This window comes from Chiroxiphia lanceolata, chromosome 24, assembly GCF_009829145.1.
Source record: "Chiroxiphia lanceolata isolate bChiLan1 chromosome 24, bChiLan1.pri, whole genome shotgun sequence".
In the NCBI taxonomy this organism is placed as follows: domain Eukaryota; kingdom Metazoa; phylum Chordata; class Aves; order Passeriformes; family Pipridae; genus Chiroxiphia; species Chiroxiphia lanceolata.
This window is the reverse complement of record NC_045660.1, coordinates 1,975,560-2,000,809: the sequence shown is the minus strand read 5'-3', so window position 1 is coordinate 2,000,809 and position 25,250 is coordinate 1,975,560. Positions and strand designations below refer to the sequence as shown.

The 25,250-nt window shown below is 48.5% G+C and overlaps 1 protein-coding gene and 1 non-coding gene across 9 annotated transcripts in view; both read right to left on the bottom strand.

The window, feature by feature from the left end:
- PUM1 (pumilio RNA binding family member 1) overlaps window positions 1–25,250 on the bottom strand; it is an 82,215-nt gene that overhangs the window by 9,204 nt on the left and 47,761 nt on the right. For 5 of the 8 annotated variants that reach the window (XM_032710323.1, XM_032710327.1, XM_032710328.1 and 2 more), the window contains exons 10-18: window positions 22,795–22,946; window positions 18,143–18,281; window positions 16,389–16,532; window positions 14,794–15,090; window positions 12,784–13,020; window positions 5,085–5,352; window positions 3,547–3,676; window positions 2,474–2,608; window positions 987–1,124 (exon numbers count right to left, since the gene is read on the bottom strand). In XM_032710323.1, coding sequence (XP_032566214.1) covers window positions 987–1,124; window positions 2,474–2,608; window positions 3,547–3,676; window positions 5,085–5,352; window positions 12,784–13,020; window positions 14,794–15,090; window positions 16,389–16,532; window positions 18,143–18,281; window positions 22,795–22,946 — 1,640 coding nt within the window. The remainder of the gene's footprint in view (window positions 1–986; window positions 1,125–2,473; window positions 2,609–3,546; window positions 3,677–5,084; window positions 5,353–12,783; window positions 13,021–14,793; window positions 15,091–16,388; window positions 16,533–18,142; window positions 18,282–22,794; window positions 22,947–25,250) is intronic. The other 3 variants (XM_032710326.1, XM_032710329.1, XM_032710330.1) reach the window with 1 other exon arrangement.
- LOC116798164 lies at window positions 6,219–6,301 on the bottom strand. The gene has a single exon (XR_004360837.1). It is a non-coding gene; the product is annotated as a small nucleolar RNA SNORD103/SNORD85 (small nucleolar RNA).

Here is a 25,250-nt window from a genome sequence, read left to right as displayed (position 1 = left end):
CAGCAGCAAATCCGAGCACTGAAGTTAAATTGACAGCTTGAACATTTTTAATAATTCTTGAGTAAACTGTGCAGGGAAACAGGGCTTGGAGTGCAATTAAGTGCAGGAAAATAGTCTGGAGGTGATAAGTTTAATCCTCCATGTGAAGGTTCAGATGAAACTGGGACGGTTGGTCAAGGAAATGTCAGTGCCACCAACTTTCTGCCTTCCCAAACTCCCCAAGGAAGGGCTAAAGCTAAACTCTAACCAGCAAATCTGCTGAGCAAGTTCCCAGCTAGAATCATGCTTGTTTTGACACAGCCAAGCAAGTTCCCACCTTCCCAGCTGAGCCAGGACTAAGAACTCCTGGTTCCTGCTGGAACAACCCCTGGCTGTCCTCAGATCCCTGGGGCAAATCCCTCAATACTTCAAAGTCCCCCTGCAAAGCCAATTAAGCTGAGGTTGAGAACACCCAAAGCAGCACTCCTGGAACGGGAGATGAGCTGACTGCAGGCAGAGCAAAGCCAGCTACACAACTGGTATCGATTCAGGAGAGTGCAGCAATATAAAACCCATCCCAATCAGGCACAATTGCCCTTTCCTAGATGAAACTCGAATTTTTCCTCTGGTCTGAGGCCCTTGGGAATCAGAATTCCTCCTAATCCCACCCTCGCAGACAGGGATCATAAGGAAAGTTTGCTACAGGCAGCACAACACTGCTAACTGGGAAGATGGATTAAGGAGAGACTTGTTTTCCCTCCATCAGTCAAAAATACTTGATGTTCCAGAAGAACAGCCTTTTGCAGGGATGCTTTCCTGGGACAGATCTGCACAGAAATGATAACACAGACGTGACCAAGGAGCTTCAGGGCTCCCTCCTGAGGCTGCATCAACCTTTCAACCCATACTTGCTAAGATTTAAAATTCCAAAGAGTTCAGCAAGTCACGGCCACTCTCAGGCTGTTAAAAACAGGAATACAAGGAGTGAGGATTGGGCAAGGACTCACCTGGCCCTTAAAGGCATCGATGATGAACTGCAGGGACTGAGGCTGCACACACTCAATGCACTTCTGCACCACGTGGTTCCCGTTCTGGTCCTTCACACACTTGAGGACGTGCCCGTCCAGCTCCCGAACCATCTCGTTCTATGAGGGGGAGAGAGGACAAACAGAAAGCACCACCAGCATTCCCAGCTGAGAAAGGCACTGACACCCTGCTCAGGAACATGACAGGTATGAAGGATGTACTCCCAGCTGGGAGTTCTCCAGTGGCCAAGGGCTGGGCTACAGGAACCGACAGGAAAAATCCTCCTGTGACATCCTATTAGCAAGCTGGGCTAGTGGAAGGTGTTCCTGCCATGGCAGGGGTGGAACAAGGTGACCTTTAAGATCCATTCCAACCCAAACAATTCCATGACTCTACGAAGATGAAGCCCTCCTTCCATTAACCAAGAGCCTCCTCTTACAAGTGAAATAACCAAATTAAAGACATTTAACTGAGCCACAACTCCCCTGGGCATCCCCCATTTTCTCCTCTGCTCCCCTCAAAGAGAACAAATCTAAAATGCCCAAAGTTCACAGATTTTTTGGGTATATCAGTGTTACATGTCACTAAAATGGGCTCAGCTCTGGGATCTGAATTTGCTGCTATTTAGTGACTGAGCAGATGAAGTTCAGACATGACTAATGTACCCCACGTGCAGGCTGAAAGCTTCACTCAGAAAGAGAGAATGACACTTCTGGGGGATTTTAATGCTATGACAGAAACTGGATGAGTTCAGTTTGTAACTGAATCAAACCCAGGCATTTTGGGAGCACTGAGAACCCCAAAATGCCATTCTGGAGGAAGACAGAAAATCCTTGGAGCAGCACAGCTGCAGCTTGGGCACCACCCTGCTGACACACTAAGGCTTAGCTCAGGCTCAGCCTAAGGGAAGGAGCATTCCTAAAGCCTCTTTCAGTTCTTAATTTAATAACCCACACTGAGATTCCTGTACCCCCTTTATGAGCAGCCTGCCCAGTGTATTTCTCATCATAATTCATTGTTCCCAAAACCCTTGAGGAAGTGCTTTATTAATGAGCTCTGAGTGGGACTCTGGCTATCAGCCACATCTCTCCAGTGCCAGAACCAGGAGCTCCTCATCCATCTCCCTGCAGGAAAGCAGAATATTGACCCACATAGCAAGGCAGTGATAACTCGGTGAATATTAAAGGCAAAACTCTGGCTTCTTTCAAGGGATTTAAAAATATCTTTTAATTCACCATCATTCTCAGTTTCCCCTCCATACATAATCTGCTTTCAGGGAATTAACAGGGCCTCACGCCCAGGTAAGTGGAACAAGGAGATGACACGAGGTTGGCACGTACTCATCATGCACATGGAACACAACAAACACGCCAGGAACCAAAGCAAAGGCACACCAGGCACAGGAGGAACAGGAGAGCAGGCTCAGGAACGTTCAAACATCGAGAAGAAAGTTAAAATTGAAACTTACAATTACCTGCTGGTCTGGGGGGATGAACTCCAGGGCCTTCTGGATCACCCTGCAGCCGTACATCTGCAGCGCCAGCGACAGCACGTGCCCGCGGATGCGCTCTGCCAGGGCCAGCTTCTGCTCCAGGCTGCCAAACTGGGGAGGGCAAAACCACTCACTGCCAGCACAGCGCCAGCCCACGGCCACACGTGGCACAGCTGCCACAGCCAGGGCTGAGACAAGGGATTCTGGGGGCACTGAGAAGGAAGGAAGTGCCCAGCCCACCTCGGGGGGGTGAAGGGGCACAGGGCAGGTGAGTTCTGTGTCTGCCTGAACGTGTGTGAAACACTCCCGGAGCCACCAGGGTGACACGTGCCAGGTCACAGTCCCAAACCTGCCAGAGCTCCAGGAGTGTTTGGACAATGCTCTGAGGGACAGGGTGGGGTTGTTGGGGTGTCTCTGCAGGGCCAGGGGTTGGACTGGATGATCCCTGTGGGTCCCTTCCAGCTCAGGACATTCTGTGATTCTGAATTACTGGGCACAAGCACCACGAACACTTGTGGAGAAGGACCAGACCAGTGCCAGAGGGAGGGATGGGGGTGTCTGCCCAACCTCCTGCTATGGAACACAACATTTATCCAGCAGGTGCTGTTTGCTGGAAAAGTTTCTCTTCTTCCTAAATACTGAAAGCTCAGCACAACATCTCTGTCTTGTTCCTAAACAAGACAGCTCAGCACAGCAACTCCAAAAACTCTTGGATCTACATCTCACAGAATCCCAGAATGGTTTGGGTTGGAAGTGACCTTAAAGCTCATCTCATTCCAACCCTCTGCCATGAGTAACCTTCCACTGGAAGGTCTCATCTCCTGGATATGGTGCTATTTACTCCTCCACCTTTTGCATCTCACAGAAAATGTTACTTTCCAGCTGAATCTTTAGGAGTCCCACACCTCAGTGACTCCAGCAGCAAACACGCACCAGCCTGTGGGGAGGAGATGACCTCAGTGCTGACAGTTATCCATGGATTTAGCCTAATGGCAGGGTTTCCATAAGCACATCCAACACCTCAGGACAGCAGGGGAATGCAGACTTACTTCAAAGAACTTCTGGATGACGTAATTCCCAAACACATCCACCATGAGCTGATAAGCTGCCTGCAGGATCTCGTTGAACACCAGCTGACGCTCTGCTGGGGTGGCACGTTCCAGTTTCAGCTGAATGAACCTGGAAAACAGGGCTGGTGTGATGCCACTGGCACATTTGTTCATTCAAACCCTTCCAAAAGCCTCACAAGTGGGTTCCAGAACCACCACGAAAAATCCTGTTATGATATGACTCCTTTCATTAACCAGGAGTGTCCTCTTAGAAGTTAAACATCCAAATTTCAGAAATTTAACTGATCCACAACTTGCAAAGGTCTCCCAAACCACATCTTTCAAACACAGTTGCTCCATCCAGCCATCTGAAGCCTTGGGGTGGTCACAGCCATGAGGTTCACGGAGACACATTACTGTTGGTACCCCAAAAATCTCTTCATTCCAAGCAAAGAGATACAGGAAAGCAGCGTGTCCAGCTGGCTCTTTAGAACGAGTTAAGCTGTGCCAGTGGGACTAACAAGCAAATCACAGAGCAGGCAGGCTCCTCTCTAGAGGAGGAACTCCTGCTCTGGGCACTTGTACCCAATCTTTGAAGGGTCAGTGTGACATAACTTGGCTTTCCACACCTCCTACTCCTCATTCCACCTCTCTGCTTTGGGAGTATAAAGGTAAAAGACCCTTCTGGAAGATTTATTACAAGGAGATCAAGGCTAATTTTGCTTAGGAAGACCTTCCTGCCTGAAGGGGCACCTTTCCTAGGGACAGCTTTAGCTGTTTTCTCCTCCTGCATGCCAGAGAAACTCTCCCTGGTACGAGGAAAAGAAAAATCCTTGCAGACATGTCTGAAGGCTTCCACAGAGGGTGGGGTGGGGATGATAAAAGCCCTGAGAAGAACAGGGGGCATTGTCTTTCCCCAGGCCCGGTGTTAAGGTTAACATTACCTGTAACAATGTTCCATAAGGCAAGCACTGATTAATACTTAATAGTACACTACTTAATAGTGCAATACTTAATAGTACAATACTTAATAAATTCTCCCTGATGGCTGTAAAGTCATGCCCTTGTCACTGTCCATAGGCAGCTTCTTTTGTCTCAAACTGTGTAGAAGGTTTGGATACTTCTGAGCCAGGTTCTTTTTTACTACACATAACTCTTCTCCTTTTTGCAGTTAGGGTGTCTTTCAGAATATTTCACCACCCCTAGTTCTAAACAGGCCTTTGTTCTGCATTGTATATTGATGCACTAACACAGCCAAAAATAAATGCTATGGCCAAAGACAGCAGTACTGCTAATGTTAAATAATTAGTGCAAGAGAAAAGATGGAAGAACTTAAATCCTGCAGCTTAAGAAAGCACACTTAGCAACACTGATGGTTCTTTTAAAACACTGATTTCTGTGAACCAACGCTTCGTTTCTTCTCAAAACGGTCGCGTTTTCGACTTTGGAAAATAAATTTTCCTACGACCCTTCCGCTGCCTGAGCGTTATTTTTCATCCCAGGGATGCCAAACACAACTGACAGGCTCCCAGCCCCACCTGGAGCCGTGCTGGTCCTGGGAGAACTCCATGATGTGGCCGGCGATCTCGCGCAGCTGCAGGTTGGGGTAGCGGTTGTTGCGGAAATCCTCGAGCAGGCGGCTGCGGCCGGAGGGCATCACGTCGGACATGCCGTAGCGCAGCCGGGACGAGGGGAACAGGGTGCTGCTGGGGCTGAACAGGCTGGAGGCACTGCTGGCACTGCGGTACTTGGCCTCGGCGCCCGGGGCCGCGGAGATGTAGCGCCCGCTGCCGTTCGTCAGCCCCCCTGCACGGACACAACCATCGTCAGTCCCAACCACCTCCCTCCTAGTTACCACTTTCCCACCACGTGGGTCTCTGATACACAGCCAGGCAGGGATCCCAGGTGGAATTCCTTCACAGGAAGGGTGGTTAGACACTGGAATTGCTGCCTCACCCTAATTCCCACTGTGTATGCACCGCCCGCTGTTCGCCAGCCCCCCTGCAAGGCACGGACACAGCGAGGGGGGTTGTCATTCCCAACCACCTGAATCCTAGTTACTCATGTTCCACCACGATGGGTCACTGACAATCAGCCAGGCAGGGATCCCAGGTGGAATTCCTTCACAGAAAGGGTAGTTAAGCCATGGGAAAGTGCTGCCTCACTCTAATTCCCACTGTTTATAGAAAAACTCCTTGGTCTGTTTATTTTTGACAGCCTCACTGATAACCTAATTTGCATTTGAGCCAAAAGACTTTGCTTGACAGGAAAAAGAAAGTAACATCAGTAATGATAATTTGTATATTATTTTAACACACAATTCTCTATTACAGATTAGCAGAGCTACAGGCCCTTCTGCTGCAGTTAATTGGGTGTACCCCTTGCCAGACATCTTCATTTAATGACGTGGCACTCAGTGCTCTGGGCAGGGGGACAAGGTAGGGACTGGGCAAAGGGGGGACTCCATGGGCTGGGAGGGTTTTTCCAACCTCAAGGACTCCGGGATTCTGTCAAGTTTCCCATCTAAACCCATTTCCAAGTGCCCAGCAGAGGATCTGGTTGGTGGGCTGGGCTCGCAGGGGCAGCGGTGTCACCCCACAGCCCTCCCGAAGGGACACTGGCACAGGCAGGGCTGGCAGCCCACAGGGCCGGGGCCAGCGGGGCTGGGCAGCTCTGGCTCAGCCCCACAGAGCGCTAGAACTGCTCTCATCAGCCACAGCTGCTCAGAGAGGGCAAGAGTGTCGTCATTGCCAGAGCCCGGGGACCCGCCAGGGAGGGCCCTGCCACCAGCGCTGGAGTGTCCAGGGAATGACTGGATGTGGCACTCTGAGCTCTGGGCTGGTAACTCAGATCAGAGAATGGTGATAATAACACCAAGGTCACGGGTTCAATCCCTGTACAGGCCATTCATGGGCTCAATGATCTTTGTGGGGCCCTTCCAACTCGGAACGTTCTGATCTCTTTCCAGCTGATCAGGTGGGGATCAGTCAAAGGTTGAACTCGATGATCTTTTTCAACCTAAATGAACCTATTTTAGGATTCCCAACAAAGCTGAGAGAGCTGCCCCCAAAATAATTTACATGGGAACGTGTCCAAGATCATTCCTCAGTATGGCACTGCTGCATTAATTTAGGAACAGCAACAAAGTGCAGCCAAGGACTTTGATGATCCTGGTGTGTCCCTTCCAACTCGGGATCCTCTATGATTCTGTGACTCTATTCAATGACATGGAATCTACAACTGTGATTCCATGACAGACTGAAATAAGTCCTGTTCCTTGCTCTGTTTCCAAACTGTCTGAGTCAGTCCAGTGTCAATCCCATCACTCCAACTTGACTAATTTGCTCTTTCCAACTATCTTCATCTCCATCCTCAGGTTTTTCCCACCTATCCTGCTACTGTGCCAAGAACTGATTTAAAAGAAAAGTGGGGGACAGAATTAAGATAGATAAGGACAAGGTAAGTATAAAAATTGTGGATAAAAAACTCACTATTAAATATGGGTGAATAACAATAAATTAAAACCAGTAAATAAAGAGGGTTTAAAATCCTGTGCTTTCACAAATGGCCTAAATATCTGCACCCAGGTTAAGAGAGATGCTGTGTTACCCCAAAACAGGGATATGGGGAACAGGTGATGGTTCATCACACAGGGAGCAGAGTGAACTGTCGACAGGAACCAACCTAAACCTTCCAACGCTGTTTCCTTGTCTGTGGTTTTTCAGGATTGGTTTCAGTGCTGTGGCAGAGCACTTTTCCCTCTCCTGCAGGGCTCGGGATCCCTCTGCTGGTCACAGAGCACAGGAGGAGCCAGCACAGATTTTCCTGGGTGGAACAAAGTCCTCCCAAGAAAAAGGTCCTGATCACATGGGAACCTGCCACCTGCAAGGCCAGGGTGAGGCAGGGGGGCAAATCCATGGAAATAAAGCTCCCAGGAGTCTGTGCCAAGGAGGGAAGATCTTCAAGGAAAGCTGGCTGCACAAAACAGACCTGCTGCTGGCAATGAGAGGGGCTAGAATTAAAATATTAAATAAAATAGAGCTGAGGGAGCTGCACTCCTTGGCCATCGACACCTGAAGGAAGATCCCATGCAGGAAACAGCACATGAGAATTATGGATCTGATAACAGCCTAATTAATTATTGATTATGACCTCTGGGGGTTCCTTCCAGCCGAGGACATTCTGTGATTCTACATCTCTGAGGTGGGCAAATGTCCTCTGGAGCTGGTGCCAAACCTGCCTTTTCCTGAGGGAGAGACCTGAGAGCTTCATGCTCAGCCTTGTGCTGCCTTGGCCATCACCTCCTTCATCTGTGACTCCTCAACTGAGCAACAGCTCTGAAAAGCCACCTGGTGATATTCCCTGCTGCTGGAAGGCCCAGGATTTTCAAAGGACAATAAAGCACCTCTTGAAGCAAAGGAGATCCAGCAGAGACAAGCTGAGCAATGGGGCACTGACACTTCCCATGGCATTTGAAGATCTCAGAGTTATCACTTGTTTGAAAGCCTGGAGTAAGAGTCAGGAGTGAAGTGGAAAACTAGTTCCTGATCTCTGCAAATGGCTGTGAGAGGGGAGGGTTCAGCACTCAGGCTCTTATCTCCTGGGCCTTATGTCTCAGTTAAGAGGGAAAGCACAGCCCGTACAGAAACCTGTCAGAGGTTTTCTGAGAAAACCACCATCATTTGAAGATTCAAAATAAACCACAAATCACTCCAGTTTTCCACCTCTCTCTCTCTCTTCTGATGGAAATGGTGACTGCAGGTCTGCCCACAGTGTTCAATATCATCCTGGGAATTAAGAGTCCCTGTGAGGGACAGGTTTCCTAAATCACACAATTCCTAAATTCTGAACCCCACCAGTCACCCACCAAAGGCCTGAGATCTTGGGGTGCCTCAAACTCCTCTGTGCCAGGGTGTGTTTGGGAACGTGACTTGTTCAGATCCCAGATTTCAGTGGGATCTTATCCATAGTTACAATGAAACAGCTCCTTCATCCCACGAGCCAGGCTGGGAGAGCTGGGGGGTTCCCCTGGACAAGAGAAGGCTCCAGGGAGAGCTGAGAGCCCCTTGCAGGGCCTAAAGGGGCTCCAGGAGAGCTGGAGAGGGACTGGGGACAAGGGATGGAGGGACAGGACCCAGGGAATGGCTTCCCAGTGCCAGAGGGCAGGGTCAGATGGGATATTGGGAAGGAAGGAATTCCTGGCTGTGAGGGTGGGGAGGCCCTGGCCCAGGTTGCCCAGAGAAGCTGTGGCTGCCCCTGGAATCCCTGGAAGTGTCCAAGGCCAGGTGGGAGCAACCTGGGCTGGTGGGAGGTGTCCCTGCCCAGGGCAGGGGTTGGACTGACATGAGCCTTAAGGTCCCTTCCAACTCTTCTGGGATTCTACGATTCAAGAGCAGGACTCAGGCTCGTGGCTCCTCAAGCTCTTTGGGACACAAGGGTAGAAAAAAGCACCTGGGATATGTCAGGAAAAATCTGTATCTGGGGAAGAACAAGGGGCACAGGTTCTGCTGGAGACTCCAGGGTGGACACACAACTGATATTCACTCATGGCTTGTGAGCAGTTCCTATTCTGAACTGGTAACTCTTCTCAGGGCTTGCTGGGACACTGGGGACAGACATTAACCTGGAAAAATTACTGATTCCAGGGGGGAAAAAGGCACAGTGAGAGGATGAGGCAGAAAGAAATCACAGGGGAAGCAACACAAAAGCTGCTGTATGAAGACAAAGCACTTTTTGAGCAAGACTTTTATAAGGCCCTCAAATTCCTCTGCAACACAGGAGTTGCTGTAATGAGGAATGTGAGAACATTGGGGAACAGGGAAGATGAGAAGATGGCTCTGTGGGAACACAGGGGGAGCAGCCAGCCCTGCTGCTGTCCCTGCAGAGGGACCCCCAGGGCACTGCCCCAACCTGTCCCCCCAGGCAGCCCCACAGCCCTTCCAGGGGGTCACAGCCAACTGGTTACCAACTTCTCAGCCAGTTTTCCCAAAATATCCCTAATTTCCCCCATCTGTATCCTTTTTCTCACACTGATCCTGCCTTTTAAGTGACAGGCTGACTACAGGATGAGGCAGCTCTCACTCAAGCAGTTCCTGCAAGAATACCATAGGATTAAAATCCTTACTTATCTACTGATCCCCATTCCAAACTGGGAAACCCAGAGCCAGACACATCCAGCCCCAGTTTATTGGGACCACACCAGCCACACACAGAAGGGCTGACAAAATCTGCTTGTGGCACTGCAGAGAAATCATGGAATGGTTTGGGCTGGAAGGGATCTCAAAGATCACCCAGTGATCCATCCCCCAGCCATGGGCAGGGACACCTTCCACTAGCCCAGGTTGCTCCAACCTGACCTTGGACACTTCCAGGGATCCAGGGGCAGCCACAGCTTCTCTGGGCAACCTGTGCCAGGGCCTCCCCACCCTCCCAGGGAAGGATTCTTTCCCAATATCCCATCTAACTCTGCTCTCTGGCACTGGGAAGCCATTCCCCCTTGTCCTGGCACTCCATGAGCCAATGTAACCTGTCCAGCAATAAATGTAATAATTAAAACCCCACACATTTAGTAATTTATAATCTCTGTGATCAATGCTGGGGAAGCAAAGCCCCTGCTGCCTCTAGCACCCAAAGGTGAGTATTTATTCCCAGCTGCTTTACCCCAGCCATGCACAGTTGAGCACTGAATCCACCTTGGAATATCAGGCACAGATTTAGCTCAGCTCTCCTCCTCCAGCAGCTCTTCCTGCAAGAACTGCCTGTGTGGTTATTTCAGATACTTGTGATTGCCCAGACATTTCACAAGGTCACTTTACAGCACCAGAAAAAAACCCTCAGCTTGATAAATCCACACCATTTTTCACAACTCTGAGCTTTCAGGGAGTCACAGGAGCCGGAGTGGGATCTTTCCACACATCACCAACCCAAGGAGTGATTGACTCACACCATGAGACACGACAAAGTCAAACCCACAACTCACACTGCATTTAACCAGGGACTTGCTGATTCCAGCCCAGGTTTAATGCCAACTTTATGTCACCGTGTAACCCTGAAATCAGAGTTTTTGAAGTGCCTCCCCCAGGTTGTCTCCCCACACACAGCCCAGGCAGGACGTGGTTCTGAACCCCACTGCTCATATTTTCCTTTGTGCAAACAACACATTTGGGTGTTCCCATCTGTCCCTTCAGTTTCAGATATTTAGAAATCACCCTCATCCTCCTGATCACAAACTACTGCTGGTATCACTCCCAAATGGAAAAGGAGTCTCTCATAAGGAAGAACAATGTCTGTGCTGTCACAGAATCAGGGAGTGGTTTGGGTTGGAAGGGACCTTAAAGATGATCTCATCCCACTCCCTGCCATGGGCAGGGACACCTCCCACTAGCCCAGGTTGCTCCAACCTGACCTTGGACACATCCAGGGGCAGCCACAGCTTCTCTGGGCAACCTGGGCCAGGGCCTCACCAACCTCACAGAAAGGAATTCCTTCCCAACATCCCATCTCTCCCTGCCCTCTGGCAGTGGGAAGCCATTCCCTGTGTCCTGTCCCTCCATCCCTTGTCCCCAGTCCCTCTCCAGCTCTCCTGGAGCCCCTTTAGGCCCTGCAAGGGGCTCTCAGGTCTCCTCAGAGCCTTTTCTTCCCCTATGGAAGTATCAAACCTTTGGCTGCCCCTGGAATCCCTGGAAGTGATTCCAGGGATTCCGAAGGAAACTCCAACTCCACTTCCCACTGTGCTCCACTGCAGGTGAAAGAGAAACTTAAGGAAAGTAAAATGATCTTTCATGGATTTTAAGGTGAAACCCCCCCAAATTCAGAGTTATTCCAGGTGAGATTTCACCTGCAGTGTCACCAAGCAGAGTCAGCCATGGAGGGATCCTGGCTCCAAGGGGAGGAGTATTTTGGGAAGGTGGGAAACCCCACACTGACCCTCTGGGGCACAACTCATCTATGTGAGTGTTAACTCCAATTTCTGTCCAGAGTTTGCACCCAATCAGACCAACCTTTCTCTGATCCAGTTTTTAAGATTCATTCTTTTGTTTGCTGCAGGGGCAATGGATTTTTTTCCAATTGCCAGATGTGGAATCTGGTCCCTCCTTCAGCACTAATTTATTGTGGCTATTTACCTGTCAGCCCAAGGACTGAACAGCTGCATAAATAAAGCTAAAACCCTTCCAGTTCTATGAAAGGTCTGAACAAGCATGATGGTAAATCTAAATCTGATCTCAAAAAAATCACATTTATTCCTATTCCAGCTAAACTATAGCCAGCATCAAATTTATCACACGTGCATGTAATAAACATGATAAATACAGTGTTTGCTGAGTGTGTATGTGCCTGGAAAACTGGTTTGATAACCAAAAGTTTTGTTAAATCCAGCAGACACATGACAGAACCAAAAAAAAAAGGTGGTTTTTTTTGAGCAAATGCTAAATTACCTAGTGCAGTGCAACAAATAACCTATTTTGTTTATTTATGAGGAAATAACACTTCAGGAGGTTCAGATGAGCACTGCTTTATTATTTAATATCTGCTTTATTTATCTGAAAGATTTATTTAATGTAAGAGCTCTGGGCCAAGTAGAAGCTCTTCCAGAAGGTGCAGCTGGTGTCAAGTCATGTATCTGACCAAAATTAAGAGGATTTCTCCCTGGCACTAAAATGGGCTTTTTGAAAAGGCCACACTGATGGGGAATTTTTCAAAGGAAACTCTCCAAATCCTCAGCTAAAAGCTGAGCACTGCTCCAGATAATATTGGTTAAAAGGAGAGACTGTATTTCAAGCTCATTATTGCTGTAAATTTAACGAGTATTTTAAAACACAACATTTAGAACTATTTAAGCTGAAGGCTCAGCTCTCCCTATTCTACTCAATAAGCAATTGGTGCTGTTCCCAAGATCCATGCAGGAAAAACCTGTTTTTCAAACCCTTGGAAGCGTTATCCATAGTTTTGAGCTGAGAGAACAAGGAGGCAAAGCAGAAACCTCCTGTTCCCAGAGGAATTACTGCAAGGGACAAACACACCACGAGGGCTGGACTCGGTATTAAAGGGCTTTTTCCACCTGAATGGTTTCTGTGATCCTACACAACTCCTGCTTCAGTGTTTCACTGCAAAAAAACAGGGAATGAGGGCAGCAGGAATCCAGTGTTTCACTGCAAAAAAACAGGGAATGAGGGCAGCAGGAATCCCCCCCAGCAGTGGCAAGGACAGCAGAGCAGGGACTGGGCCGACATCCCTTACCCAGGTTTAGACTCGAAGATGATCCATGTGAAGATAAGGAAGGTGGAGGAGTCTGGGAGTGGCCGGGTCCTTGGCTGGGCAGAGGCATTCCCACAGGGCCAGGAGAGGAGGAGAAGCCAAGGCCATTATAAAAACTGTGTCCTATGGGTGTCAAACTGCTGGATGTCCTCTTGTACAGGTCACTGCTCCCCGTCAGCGAGTCCCGGCGGGAGCCGCTGCCCGTGTTGGAGTTTGCAACTGCAAAGGGGGAAAAGAGGAGAAGTGGGTGATGCCAACAAGCTGCCTCAGACACCTGGAACAGCTCCACCTGTTTTCCTAAAGGTGTTGCAAGCACCCAGGTGAAATGCATTCATTAAACCCACGTTACTAATGCTCAAGCAGAAATTCCTGGCTTAAAAAAAAATCAGCTGAGATCCTCCTGCCTTTGCATTTCTGGCTCTGTAAGTTTTTATACTGATAGAACACGTGAAAAAACACAGCTCCAAAACATCTACGAGATCAAAAGATTAAAAATCTACCTAATGTAAGTGACCACGGTTTTGGACACAAACACTGAGCACTTCTGGACCTTCAGGAGAAGCTTTGGATTCCTCCAGGTTTTTTTCCCCAAGAACATCACTCAGTTTAACAGCAGATATTAGATCACCCTACAAGCTCTGCCTCGTGTTTGTTCTTGGCCATTAGAGCTAAAACAAAGCCAACATGAGATTTTATCAGTGTTTATTTAAGAGCACGTCCAGCTTTGTGTACATTTACCTGCAATCCTTGTGCTCACCCTTCATTAGATTAGAAAACAGCTCCTGTTTGCCCCAAGCTTTATGGAGATGGAAATCAGAATTCAATTTAACACACAAACCCAATGGTTTTTAAGAGCTGCCTTGATAGGCAAATACAAACCCTTTAAATGCACTGTCAACTTGAGGGGAAAAAAATCAATTTTGCATTAAAATCTTGTTTAATAAATAGTGAAATTGTTAACTGCAATGAACTAATCATTTTTCATGACTGCACACGAGCTCTAGAAGCAGCAGGATCACAGTTTTATTCATTGATTGAGGGAAAATAAGTTTGTGAATCTTGGCACTGAGCAAACCAGTAATGGATTTCAATTAATTAAATAAACTGAGGTGAAAGAGGCAAATGCTGTGTTTACCTCAAACCAAGATGGTTCAAATTCTCAGGCTGGGCTTAAGAAAAATATTTAGAGTAAGTTTTTATTTAAAACTGTTATTCTATGTAGTGACTGCATGTTCCTCAGCCTGCTCTGATGGAGCAGCTCCAAAGACATGTTTGAACTAGTCCTTCACACTGATGAAAGCAGGGAAGTTCACTACATAATTACTGCCCTGAGAACGAGCAGTAATTAAAACAATTGTTCCACTTCAAAAAAAAACAAACCTAAGGAAAAAAACCCCAAACAAAACACAACCCCCCCAACCCACAGACATCTCCCTGGTTTGGTCTGGTTTGGTTCTGAAAGAAATCTCAGTCTCCAACTGCCTAAAACCAACTCAGACCACGGATGGGATGTTTCTTGCAACCACAATATGTGATTCTTTTGGTGTATGATGGACACAATTCCCAGAACAAGGCAGGGAAACCACCTCAGATCAGCTTTTAAAATCCTGAGAAGCTTCTTAGCCTTTATTCCGAGGTAAGAGACAGCACAGGGGTGGATACACTCCTCTGGAGCCAATTCCTGCCAGTCCAGTATCCCCACCAAGCACAGGCAGGGAAAAAAATACTTAACAAGGGGCCAACTGGTAATGTGCATAACAAACACAGTTAATTACTGTGCTTCTAATTATCATCCACTAAAAGAACTTTCACCAGAAAGTGCTGCAGATTTTCAAAGCCCTAAGTCGTCCCTGGAGGAAGATTTCCACTTAGCCTTGGATGGATGAGGGGAGCTCAGCTCAGGAGCTCGGAGCAGCAGCTCCAGTGGATTCCCAGCCTGCTCAGGGCTCCCAGCTGCTCTCCCTTCCCCCTGGAAGCAGCTGCTGTCCTTACCTGCTGTCCCAAATCCTCCCAGTGCAGAGCCCAGCGTGGCCCCCAGGGAGCTGCTGCTGCCGAAGCCCAGGGAGGTGTTGGCAGGCTGGGCAGAGCCCTGAGAGAAGAGGGAGCTGCTCTGGGAATTGCTGCTCAGGGAGTTGTTGCCATAGAAGGAGCTGGAGGCCAGGTTGTTGGTGGGCTGCTGCTGGGGCTGGGGCTGGGGCTGCTGCGTTCCCAGAGGCCGGAATGGTCCGTTGGTTGTCCCTGCCAGCCCTCCCGCCGCCCCGTTGGCTGAGGCCGCGGCCGCCGCGACCGCTGCAGGAAAAGCAATTGGAAAAATTCCTTTAAAAAGCCAAAAAGAATCCATTTTCATCACAGTTTCAGTTAAAACTCATCAGGTTCCTTGTAATTGTTACAGGTTTTTCTTTCCTTCCAGGATGAAAATCTCCCTTTCACACCAAACTCGGCGTAAATTCTCTTTATTTCCCATCCCAGCTCCCCAAGTGTCGCCCAGAGCCCCCAAACACCAGCAGAGCCCAGCTGTTCTTGCTGATGCTTGTGTTGTTAGAGCTCCACAGATCAAACACAAATGGTCCCTTTGTCCCAAGATCCCAGATTCCAATCGATACAGTCCCACACTTGCAAAAGTCAATTAAGAAACGTGAGTTTGAAAATAAGTGAAAATGTTCTTTAGCACATGAAATCTGCAGTGCCAAGAACATTGAACCCGAGGGCTCTTGTTTTTCAGCCAGTTCCAAAGTAAAAGAAAAAGCAAAATAAACAAGGGCTACACGAAAACAATTAAAAGACCCGTTTCATAATCTATTGCTAACACTGGCTTACCCACGGATTCTGGCTGGAAAAGTCCTTTTAAAGCCTTGAACTCCCAAGGAACCCTAATAAATCCCAAAACAGCTCATGGCAAACAAAGGCCAGGCATGGACCATTTTAGGCAAGGTGATCATATCATAGAATGTGTATCACAGACTCATTTGGGTGGGAAGGAAAATTAAAGCCCATCTCATTCCACCCCCTGCCATGGGTAGGGACACCTCCCACCAGCCCAGGTTGCTCCAAGCCCCATCCAACCTGGCCTTGGACACTTCCAGGGATTCCAGGGGCAGCCACAGCTTCTCTGGGCAACCTGTGCCAGGGCCTCCCCACCCTCACAGGGAAGGACTCTTTCCCAATATCCCATCTCTCCCTGCCCTCTGGCAGTGGGAAGCCATTCCCTGTGTCCTGTCCCTCCATCCCTTGTCCCCAGCCCCCCTCCAGCTCTCCTGGAGCCCCTTTAGGCCCTGCAAGGGGCTCTCAGCTCTCCCTGGAGTCATCTAAGAATCCTACACAGGCCAAAAGCTTTAGCAGGTGGGAAAGCAGGTCCAGCAGACAAATTTAAACAACTATCATGAAACTCTACGAAAGAATTTGAGTTCCTGTCCCCTCCCTCTCCGAGGCTGCTCTGAAGGCTCAGCCCAAGTGAGCACACGGGATGTTCTCCACAACAATCCCCACAGGGATCTCAGTGAGGGCAAGTGTGTCATCATGGCCAGCAGAGCTCAGAGGGGCTGGGGCTGGGGACAGGGCCACTGGCCCTGGGAGGGAGCAGCACTCACCTGCCTGGGCTGCAGAGGAGCTGATGATGACGGGGGCAGGGGCCACGAGGCGCACGGGGGCCCCCAGGCCGTTCCTGGCCCCCGCGTTCACCACCAGGGCCCCGGTTTGGTCGTAATAAGCGGCAGGAGCCAGCACTGGGTACCCTGGGGGGACAAAGGGCAGGTGAGGGGACAAGCAGGGCAGCACCAGCAGGTCCAGCATCTCCACGGGACTGAGGTGCAACATTGCATCATTTACAGCAGTACAATTTAACCCCATTTTTAAAGGAAATCTGAGCGGAAAAGGAAAAAGCAACAACAGCTCTGCTGCTCCTGAAAAGAAAAAATTTAAATCCATGTTGAAGTCCATGACTTTATAATAAGTAAGACTTGGAGGCAGAGAAGAATTTTTGCCTCCTCAAAGCTACTGGCATTGCCCTCAGTGTAAATTCAGTTACACAGATCAAAAAAAGGGGTTAAAATACAAAACCCACCATTTTCTTTTAAAGGTACACCTTGTGCTGGGACCTTTCAGATCTGTGAACACTCTGCATGTCCAACTCCCCTGCTCTGGGCTGAGGCTGTCAGGGGGCACACACTTGGAACTTGAAGTTATATATCATAAATATATATATTTAATAACATATAATATATATATATAATATATTATATATATAATTTATGTATAAATATATATAAGTCATAAATCATTCTTTAATACATATAAACAAACACTTTAAAATATGCTGGTGATACACACAGCAGCACACTGTCAGTAGTATATAGTGATTTAGGTACCTTACTATAGAGTTCTAATTAAATGGAGACATTCAAATTAAATAGAGAGCTTCTCCAAGGTGAGGGGAGGTCACAAAGAGAAAGTTCTCTGTAAGTATTTGCCTTGCAAATATATATATACACACATATATAAACATATATAAATGTATATTTGCTTTTCCAATATAACCCAAATAACAGATTTAAGGAAATTTGCAGCTTGCTGGAAACATGCACATTACAGTTCACTTTGTAACTTAATACAGCAACATTCTTCTTAAACTATTAAAAAACCACATTTACAACCGTGTGACACTTCCAGCAAGGAGACCTGAAGTCCAAATAATCCTTTTTCCTTACATTTGACCAGCACATTATTCTAAAAGATGCTTAGGTTTGTCCTCTGCCATTACAGTAAATATTCTGAATAACTGAATGTCAAAAGCAGCCTCATGGATCAGAGTTAGAATTCATACAGCAGCTCCTCTCAGGAAGAATTATAAATCAGAATTAAACCTGCTCCTTTTATCCCTTTTCTTTTCCTGTTTTTAGGCAATTAGAAAGAAGTAATCCTGAAGGGGAAGTCCCTGATCTGTGGAAGTCAAGCCCTGGGCAGGGATGGAGAAACAAGATGACTGAACAGGACTAAGATCCCTCTCGGAGGTTTCAAATGCAGATCCCATGAGCTCGGATGAGCCACAGGAAAATCTGAAGGCAATTTTCCAATTCTTTGGAATATCCAAGTAACTAATGCACCTGTACAGTGGATAACAGTTGTTTTCACCTGTGACACAGGCACCTGCCCCCTGGTTCTGAGGTTCTGTGCTGCAGAGCTGGTTGGGGTCACATCGAAACCCCTCCTGCGCCCACAGATTACACCCCGAACCGATGGAAACAAACACTGCTGAATCCCAGGCAAACATGACATATGGAGACACGAGATCCACCTCCATGGCTCTCCCTGGGCCCTGCAGAGGCTGTTCCTGCCCCAGCCATACCTGGCATTCCCGCTGCCAGCCCCTGGCCGAAGGCGAGGGCGGAGTTGACGGCGGCCGCGGCCACCAGTGGGTCGGTCTGCTGGCCCTGCTGGTTCTGGTTGGGGGTCAAGGGACGCTGGCTGGCTCCTCCACGGAGAACCTGTGGAGACAGAGGAACATCCAGGTGTTTATTTGGGGCCCAGGAGCAAGTCACCATCAGCAGGCACTTGCAGGAGCAGCAGGAGCAATCTAGTTGAAGTTGTTACACCAGTGATGGGTGACACCCTTGACTCCCCTTCACTCTTAATCAACTTTTCTTGATATTTTTTGATATACAAGAAGGACACTGAGGGGCTGGAGCATGTGCAGGGAAGGGAACGGAGCTGGGGAAGGAGCTGGAGCAGCAGGAGCAGCTGAGGGAGCTGGGGGGGCTCAGCCTGGAGAAAAGGAGGCTCAGGGGGGACCTTCTGGCTCTGCAACCCCCTGACAGGAGGGGGGAGCCGGGGGGGATCGGGCTCTGCTCCCGGGGAACAAGGGACAGGAGGAGAGGGAACGGCCTCAAGCTGTGCCAGGGGGTCAGGTTGGATATTGGGAAAATTCTTTGCTGAAAGGGTGGTCAGGCATTGGCAGGGCCTGCCCAGGGAGGTGATGGAGTCCCCATTGCTGGAGGTGTTCAAAAAACACGTGGATGTGGTGCCTGGGGACGTGGTTTAGTGTGGACCTGCCAGTGCTGAGTTAATGGTTTAACTCAATGATCTTCAGAGGGCTTTTCTAACCTTCCTAACTTTATGATCCAGCCTTCAATTCCCATCCTTGGATGGAAGTGTTTACAAGCTATCTGCCCATCCCAGGTAACATCTGCTCTGTGGTAAAGGCCCTCTTGAGCAGAAATCTTAAAAAGCCCAATTTAGGAGCTGGATGCCGACAACATGAGGTGACCTGGGTTTTTCCAAGCTACCAGCTCCTCTAGAAAACAGTGACCTGGTGACACAACTGGGAAATAACAACCAAAGAGCCCCCACTGTGCTGTGTCTGGAGGAGCTCTCGTGGTGCTCTCAAAGGGATAATGGCAAAGTGGCCTTTGCTGTAATTACCTGTGACAGCCTCTGTTTGCCAAAGCCTTGCAGTCCAGGGGGGCAGGTCTGCACCCACCAGCAAGGTCAGCGTGTTAAAGGAGCCATCCCTGGGTCCTCTGGCTGCAAGAGGTGACATTGTGTGTGTCACCTGACAGTCATTTAACAGGGAAAAATGACTTTGTGCACCGAGGGGCTGGGAGAGGGTGCTGAGGTGATTTAGATGTGCCTGAGTCTGCTGTCACTGTCACAGCCTGGAATTCCTGGAGGACACTGAGGGGAGACCTCAGTGCAGTTCCAATTCCTGGGCAGGGGCAGAGGAGGGGCAGGGACTGAGCTCTGCTCTGGGGGAGCAGGGACAGCAGCCAGGGAATGGCTGGAGCTGTGTCAGGGCAGGCTCAGGTTGGATCTCAGGCAAAGGTTCTTCCCCCACAGGCTGGTTGGGCACTGCCCAGGCTCCCCAGGGCAGTGGGCACAGCCCCAAGGCTGCCAGAGCTCCAGGAGGGTTTGGCTGATCCTCTGGGGCACAGGGGGTGACTCCTGGGGCTGGGCCTGTGCAGGGCTGAGGGTTGGACTCCACAATCCTTGGGGGTCCCTCCCAACTCAGCATATTTTGGGATTCTGAGTCTCTCAGAATTCTAATGGGTGCAGTTGCAGCACTGGAGTGCTCATGGTTTTTATTAATACACATTAAGGTGTCATAAGGGTGACAAATCAACTGTCCATAATCATTGCTCCAGGTTTCCAAAACCTCTGCCTCAGCACTTTTAATCCAAACAATTCCTGCTGCATCCTCTTATGGACGCAGGTTTGCATTATAAACACCACTCCTGATCCCACTCATGCCAGCTCCATGCCTATAAAAGTAATGAAAAATACTATAAAGGCTACTGGCACTGATATATTTTATTTTAATAGCCTGGTCCTTTGCAGAAGCTCTCTTAACACACACCCTCCTCATCTGAAAAGGTCTTTTAGCACCACCCAACACTGGAGTTTGCTTTAGTTTTCAAAGCAGAAGCTCAAAAATTCAGCTGCCAGTTGCTCTTTATTCTGCCGTTTCAGGCACCCAAGGACCAGAAAGGAGGGCTCTGTGTCACTGTGAGAAAGGAGCCATCTCCCTTCTGGGCAGCAGAACAAACCCACTCTGTTCCCAAGCAGGAAGAACCGTGGGACAGATGCTGAGAAATGTGTGTGAAGCCCTCAGGTGAGGAGCAGCTCTGACCAAACCCCAGACAAGCTCCTGGGCTGTGCCCAGAGCTGTCCAGGTAACTGAAGCCCAATCTGGTTCCTGATACCTGTTCCATGAGCCTTGCTGAGGCCTGAGAGCAGAAAAGGAGACCACATCCAAGTGTGTGTCCAAAGGAATGAGGATCAAAGGAAGGATGGTGGGACACCTCTCACCCATCCAGCATTTAACTGAATTCCTGGGGTTTAGCACCATCAGTTTAGTCTGAAAGTTTGGATTGTTTCAAAATGTTGATTAAAATAGCAAAGTACTGCCCAGAGAAGCTGTGGCTGCCCCACCCCTGGAAGTGTCCAAGGCCAGGCTGGACAGGGGTTGGAGCAACCTGGGCTAGTGGTGTCCCTGCCCATGGTGGAAACAAGACTCTGCTTAAGGTCCCTTCCAACCCAATCATTCCCCCATTCCAACAATCTGCACTCCTACACAACTTTGGCAAATGTTTAGGATGGCTTTTCCTTTTCTATAAGGAAGAAAATTCTTGTACCCCATTTATTCTTGTACCATCTCTCAGTTTCCACCTTCTGTTCCAGCAGCTTAGATTCCCATTTGTGTCATCTGCATGTGCAGAAGCACAACTGTGATAAGACACCAGACCTTTAGAATGCTTATTGTACTTGAGGTCAGGGAAATTAACCCAGTTAAATTTCAAATACAGGGGAGAGCCAAAAAAACCCAACCAATCCTGAACAAGAAATGGTACAGTGATTCATCACAAAGATGCAGAACAATTATCAGCAGGAGAAAAAAATACATGCTGGATAATCCAGTGTGTTGTCAATGCCAAGGGATTAAGGCACAGGAGCAAAGCCCATCCTTTAGGAAGTATGTAAGGACACAATTCCCTCTTCACTGTGTTTTAAAAAAGCAAATACCATTTAACCAGAGGATACCTGTCTCAACATTCACCTTTAACACATTTACAGAGGTAACAGCAGACCATATGGAAAAACCTTCATTAAATTTATTTATTTCCTCCTTTTAGCTGTCAAATTTCTGTAATTTTTGTGCAGACTAAATCAAAACAGCTGCAGTTTGCCTCATAAAAATAGAAAATTTCATGTTTTCTTTTCACACTCATCTTTAGCCTCCAAGTCCTCACATGGACACCAAACCTATTCACTCTGCTACTATTTTGACCTCTTTAAAGCCAGTCTTCACTAAAAAAAAGCATTTCATAATGGGCAGCACCCTGAAGATAAGGACACACTTACTGACATTTAATATTTGAGTGCAGTCACCACCCCTAGAAGTGTTCAAAAAACAAGCAGCTGTGGCACCTTGAAGTATGGTTTAGTGGGAATGGGGATTGGACTTGGATGATCTTGGAGGTCTTTTCCAACCTTAAAGATAATTATCATCAGCTCCACGGCCTTCAAATTGCAGTGATGGGCACAGTGATGGGTTGTAAGATGATGACTGCTGCCTGCACACCAACTTTGCTGTGTTTGCACAGCTCAGGGTGTTCATTTATGCTTCCCAAAGCACCAACACTCAATAACTCACCCCCACCAAGGTACCTGTGCCCTCTCCACATGCAAGATGAATAAATCAAGTAATAAAATGTACAGATGGTTCTTGTCCTTTTTTCAGGAGAGGCCAAAGGCTCTTCTTGTCACCTTAAAACTACCTGGATTTGAGGGTCAGGAGCAGGCACTGACAAAATCAGGGTTCTTAATGGCTGGAGGTGTGTCAGGGGTGTTTAGGCTGGATATTATGGAAAGGTTCTTCCCCCAGAGGGTGGCTGGGCACTGACCACACTCCCCAGGGCAGTGGGCACAGCCTCAAGGCTACCAGAGCTCAGGGAGAGGGTTAATTAGAGAATTTGTGCTTGTTCCCTTCCTCCCCTTTCCCCAGGTGTGCTCTCCCCTCAGCAGCCTGTGGGTGGTTTGCTGAGTTGATGCGACCTCCCTGTGCTTCTGCAGCAGGTTCTGATCCTCAGAGCAGCACTTCTGGAAATGGGTGAAGCATCTTCCTTTGGGAAGCATTTTTGTAAACAGGTGAAACCTCACAGAAGACACTGAGCTCTGCTCTGGGGGGAGCAGGGACAGCACTCAGGGAACGGCTGGAGCTGTGTCAGGGCAGGCTCAGGTTGGATCTCAGGCAAAGGTTCTTCCCCCAGAGGTTGGTTGGGCACTGCCCAGGCTCCCCAGGGCAGTGGGCACAGCCCCAAGGCTGCCAGAGCTGCAGGAGGGTTTGGCTGATCCTCTGGGGCACAGGGGGTGACTCTTGGGGCTGGGCCTGTGCAGGGCTCAGGGTTGGACTCCAAGATCTTTGTGGGTCTTTCCAACAGGACATTCTGTGCCTCAAAGCTGCTCCAAAGCGTTCTGTGGGATGCAGGAGCCCCCCCGCCTTACCTGCTGCTGGCCCTGCTGGGTTTGCTGTGTCGTTTGCTGGTTTGCTGAGTTGGTGGCGGCGGCGGCGGCGGCCGCTTGCTGCTGGAACAGGCTGGCGGGATAAACTCCCCAGGGAGTGACTCCATAGTACTGGTGAGGGACAACAGCCGGGCCTGCAACACCGAGGGAACGTGTCAGCTTTGGATCGTGACGGGGGTTACACGGCCAACAGTCAAAACACCTCTGCTCATCACATTTGGTTCAGCAAATCCCATCGCGGCGTGAGCCGCGTGAAATCCTCTGCAAATACACAGGGATTCTGGCATTTATTACTCATTTTTAAAAAGCTTCCAAGTCAAACCTGAAATTCCATCTTCACTCACTTTTACCTTATCGGAGGAGGTCAAACTCAGCTGCCAGTGATCCTGTTGAAAGTTGGTTTTATTGTTGTGCCCTAATTTTGTAGGGAAGGAATGAAACTTTAACCAAAAGAGAGGGAACCGTGTTTAAGCACAGGGATAAACTTCTAATCTCAGCTGACATTCACAGCTCATCTACCATTTAGCTCCTCGATAAATTAACAAAACCTCTCCACCGCTGAATAGCATCAATTCTCAAGTGTTTAATGTTATTTTTCCAGCCACTCAGTCCTACTTTGCATTTGCAAACCCCCAGAAAAGAGGTTGCACGATCCTGTCTCTTCTCACATTCCCTCCTCCAACTTAAGAGGCTTTAAAAAATAATAATGATAATCTTGGAGAGCAGCAGAAATAGCCTCCCTTTTGAAGATACACCGTGTTTTATCAGGTCTCAGGACACCACACACAATTTGGAGATAGCAGGATGGAACCTCTATCCTTAAATAATCCCACTTGGCACAAGGCTGAGGAAGCAGAGAGCACTCTGTGTTGGAGGGAGGAGTCCCTCCCACCAAATAACAGGGATGTGAATCCAATAATATTTTTTAATATGACTGTTTGATATCTTTTAGAAAGGTCAGCAGAAAAATAGAAGTATTTCCTTTCCTTTCTAAATACATCCTTCATCCCACAGGCCCCTTCCCCACAGCAGGAGGAACCAGGTCGAGTGTCACAGTCACGTGTGACACTGTGGAATAAATGAGTCTTTAATCAATTTTGTTCATATTTGGAGTAAAAATAGTGGCTTTTTTTTTAAGGAGACACAGGGAGCAGTTGGGTTCTAACCAAGCACTGCAGTGTTGTTGTGAGTTATGAATGTGACACATGGGCTGAGCACTGGCCCAAAGAAACTAAGAGACTATTCCCCCAAAAATGGCCTTAAGGTGAGGGAGGGCAGGGTTAGATGGGATGTTGGGAAGGAATCCTTCCCTGGGAGGGTGGGGAGGCCCTGGTACAGGTTGCCCAGAGAAGCTGTGGCTGCCCCTGGACCCCTGGAAGTGTCCAAGGCCAGGTTGGAGCAACCTGGGCTGGTGGAAGGTGTCCCTGCCCATAGCAAGGATGGAACTGGATGGGCTTTAAGGTCCCTTCCAGCCCAAACCATTCCAGGATTCTATGAAAAATGAGGGATGACAGTAGTAAAGGAGATGGAAGAAGACACTGCTGAGTGTAAACTTGTATATGACAAAGGGGACTGATCTTAGAAGTACCTTTTTCTTTTGTTTTTGGTTTTTTGTTTGGTTTTTTTTTCACAGTAACATGTTTGGCTCAAATGAATTCCCACAGAATGCCAAAGCCATCCAGTGTGGAAGAGCCTGGATCTCAGCCTGGATGAGCTCCTGCTCCCACAGCCTATTCAGCAACACTTGGGGATATTCATTCCATATTTCATGTCAGATATTAAATCCATATTTCAAACATGTACTAGTTACTCTTCTTGTATCACACCCTGGTTTTAACCACTGTGCTTCCCCCGAATTCAGGATTCAGGTGCCCAGCTCCATGCACAGCAGGGAGATGCTCCAAGTACCCTGATCCCTGATGCCAGGCACCTGCTCAACATCTGGATTTGTGTCTCTCACTAAAGCTCTGCCCTGAAGCCCCTCCTTGCTGGATTTACTGTGTCAGGCAGAGAAGGTGACCTTCTCTTACTCAGTACTGCTCTTGGAGCAGCAATCACTCATTTCTTACCTTCCAACCTGCAAATTCACAAGCTAAAATGAAGAAAAGCTGCAGCAAATTAATCAGTGCCTGGTGGTGGTGCCTGTTTTGACCTCAGCAGTTACACACACGTAACTAGAGGGTGCCTACAACCTGTTTATACTCAGTGAATGCAGATCAGACACCAACTGCTGGGGTTCTCCTGCACCCAACAGGGAAAGAGCTGCAATTGCTTCACTTCATGCAAGTAATTACCCTGCATTTGCCCTCAGGCTGCTGGGAAGTTGCTGCAGTACCTTTTATCTGGGTAAAATTTGGGGTATTTTAGTCTCAGCTCTAATTATCAAACAAGCACAGTCTAGATGGGTTTTTCTCTCCTAGTCAGAGGTTGCTCATCCG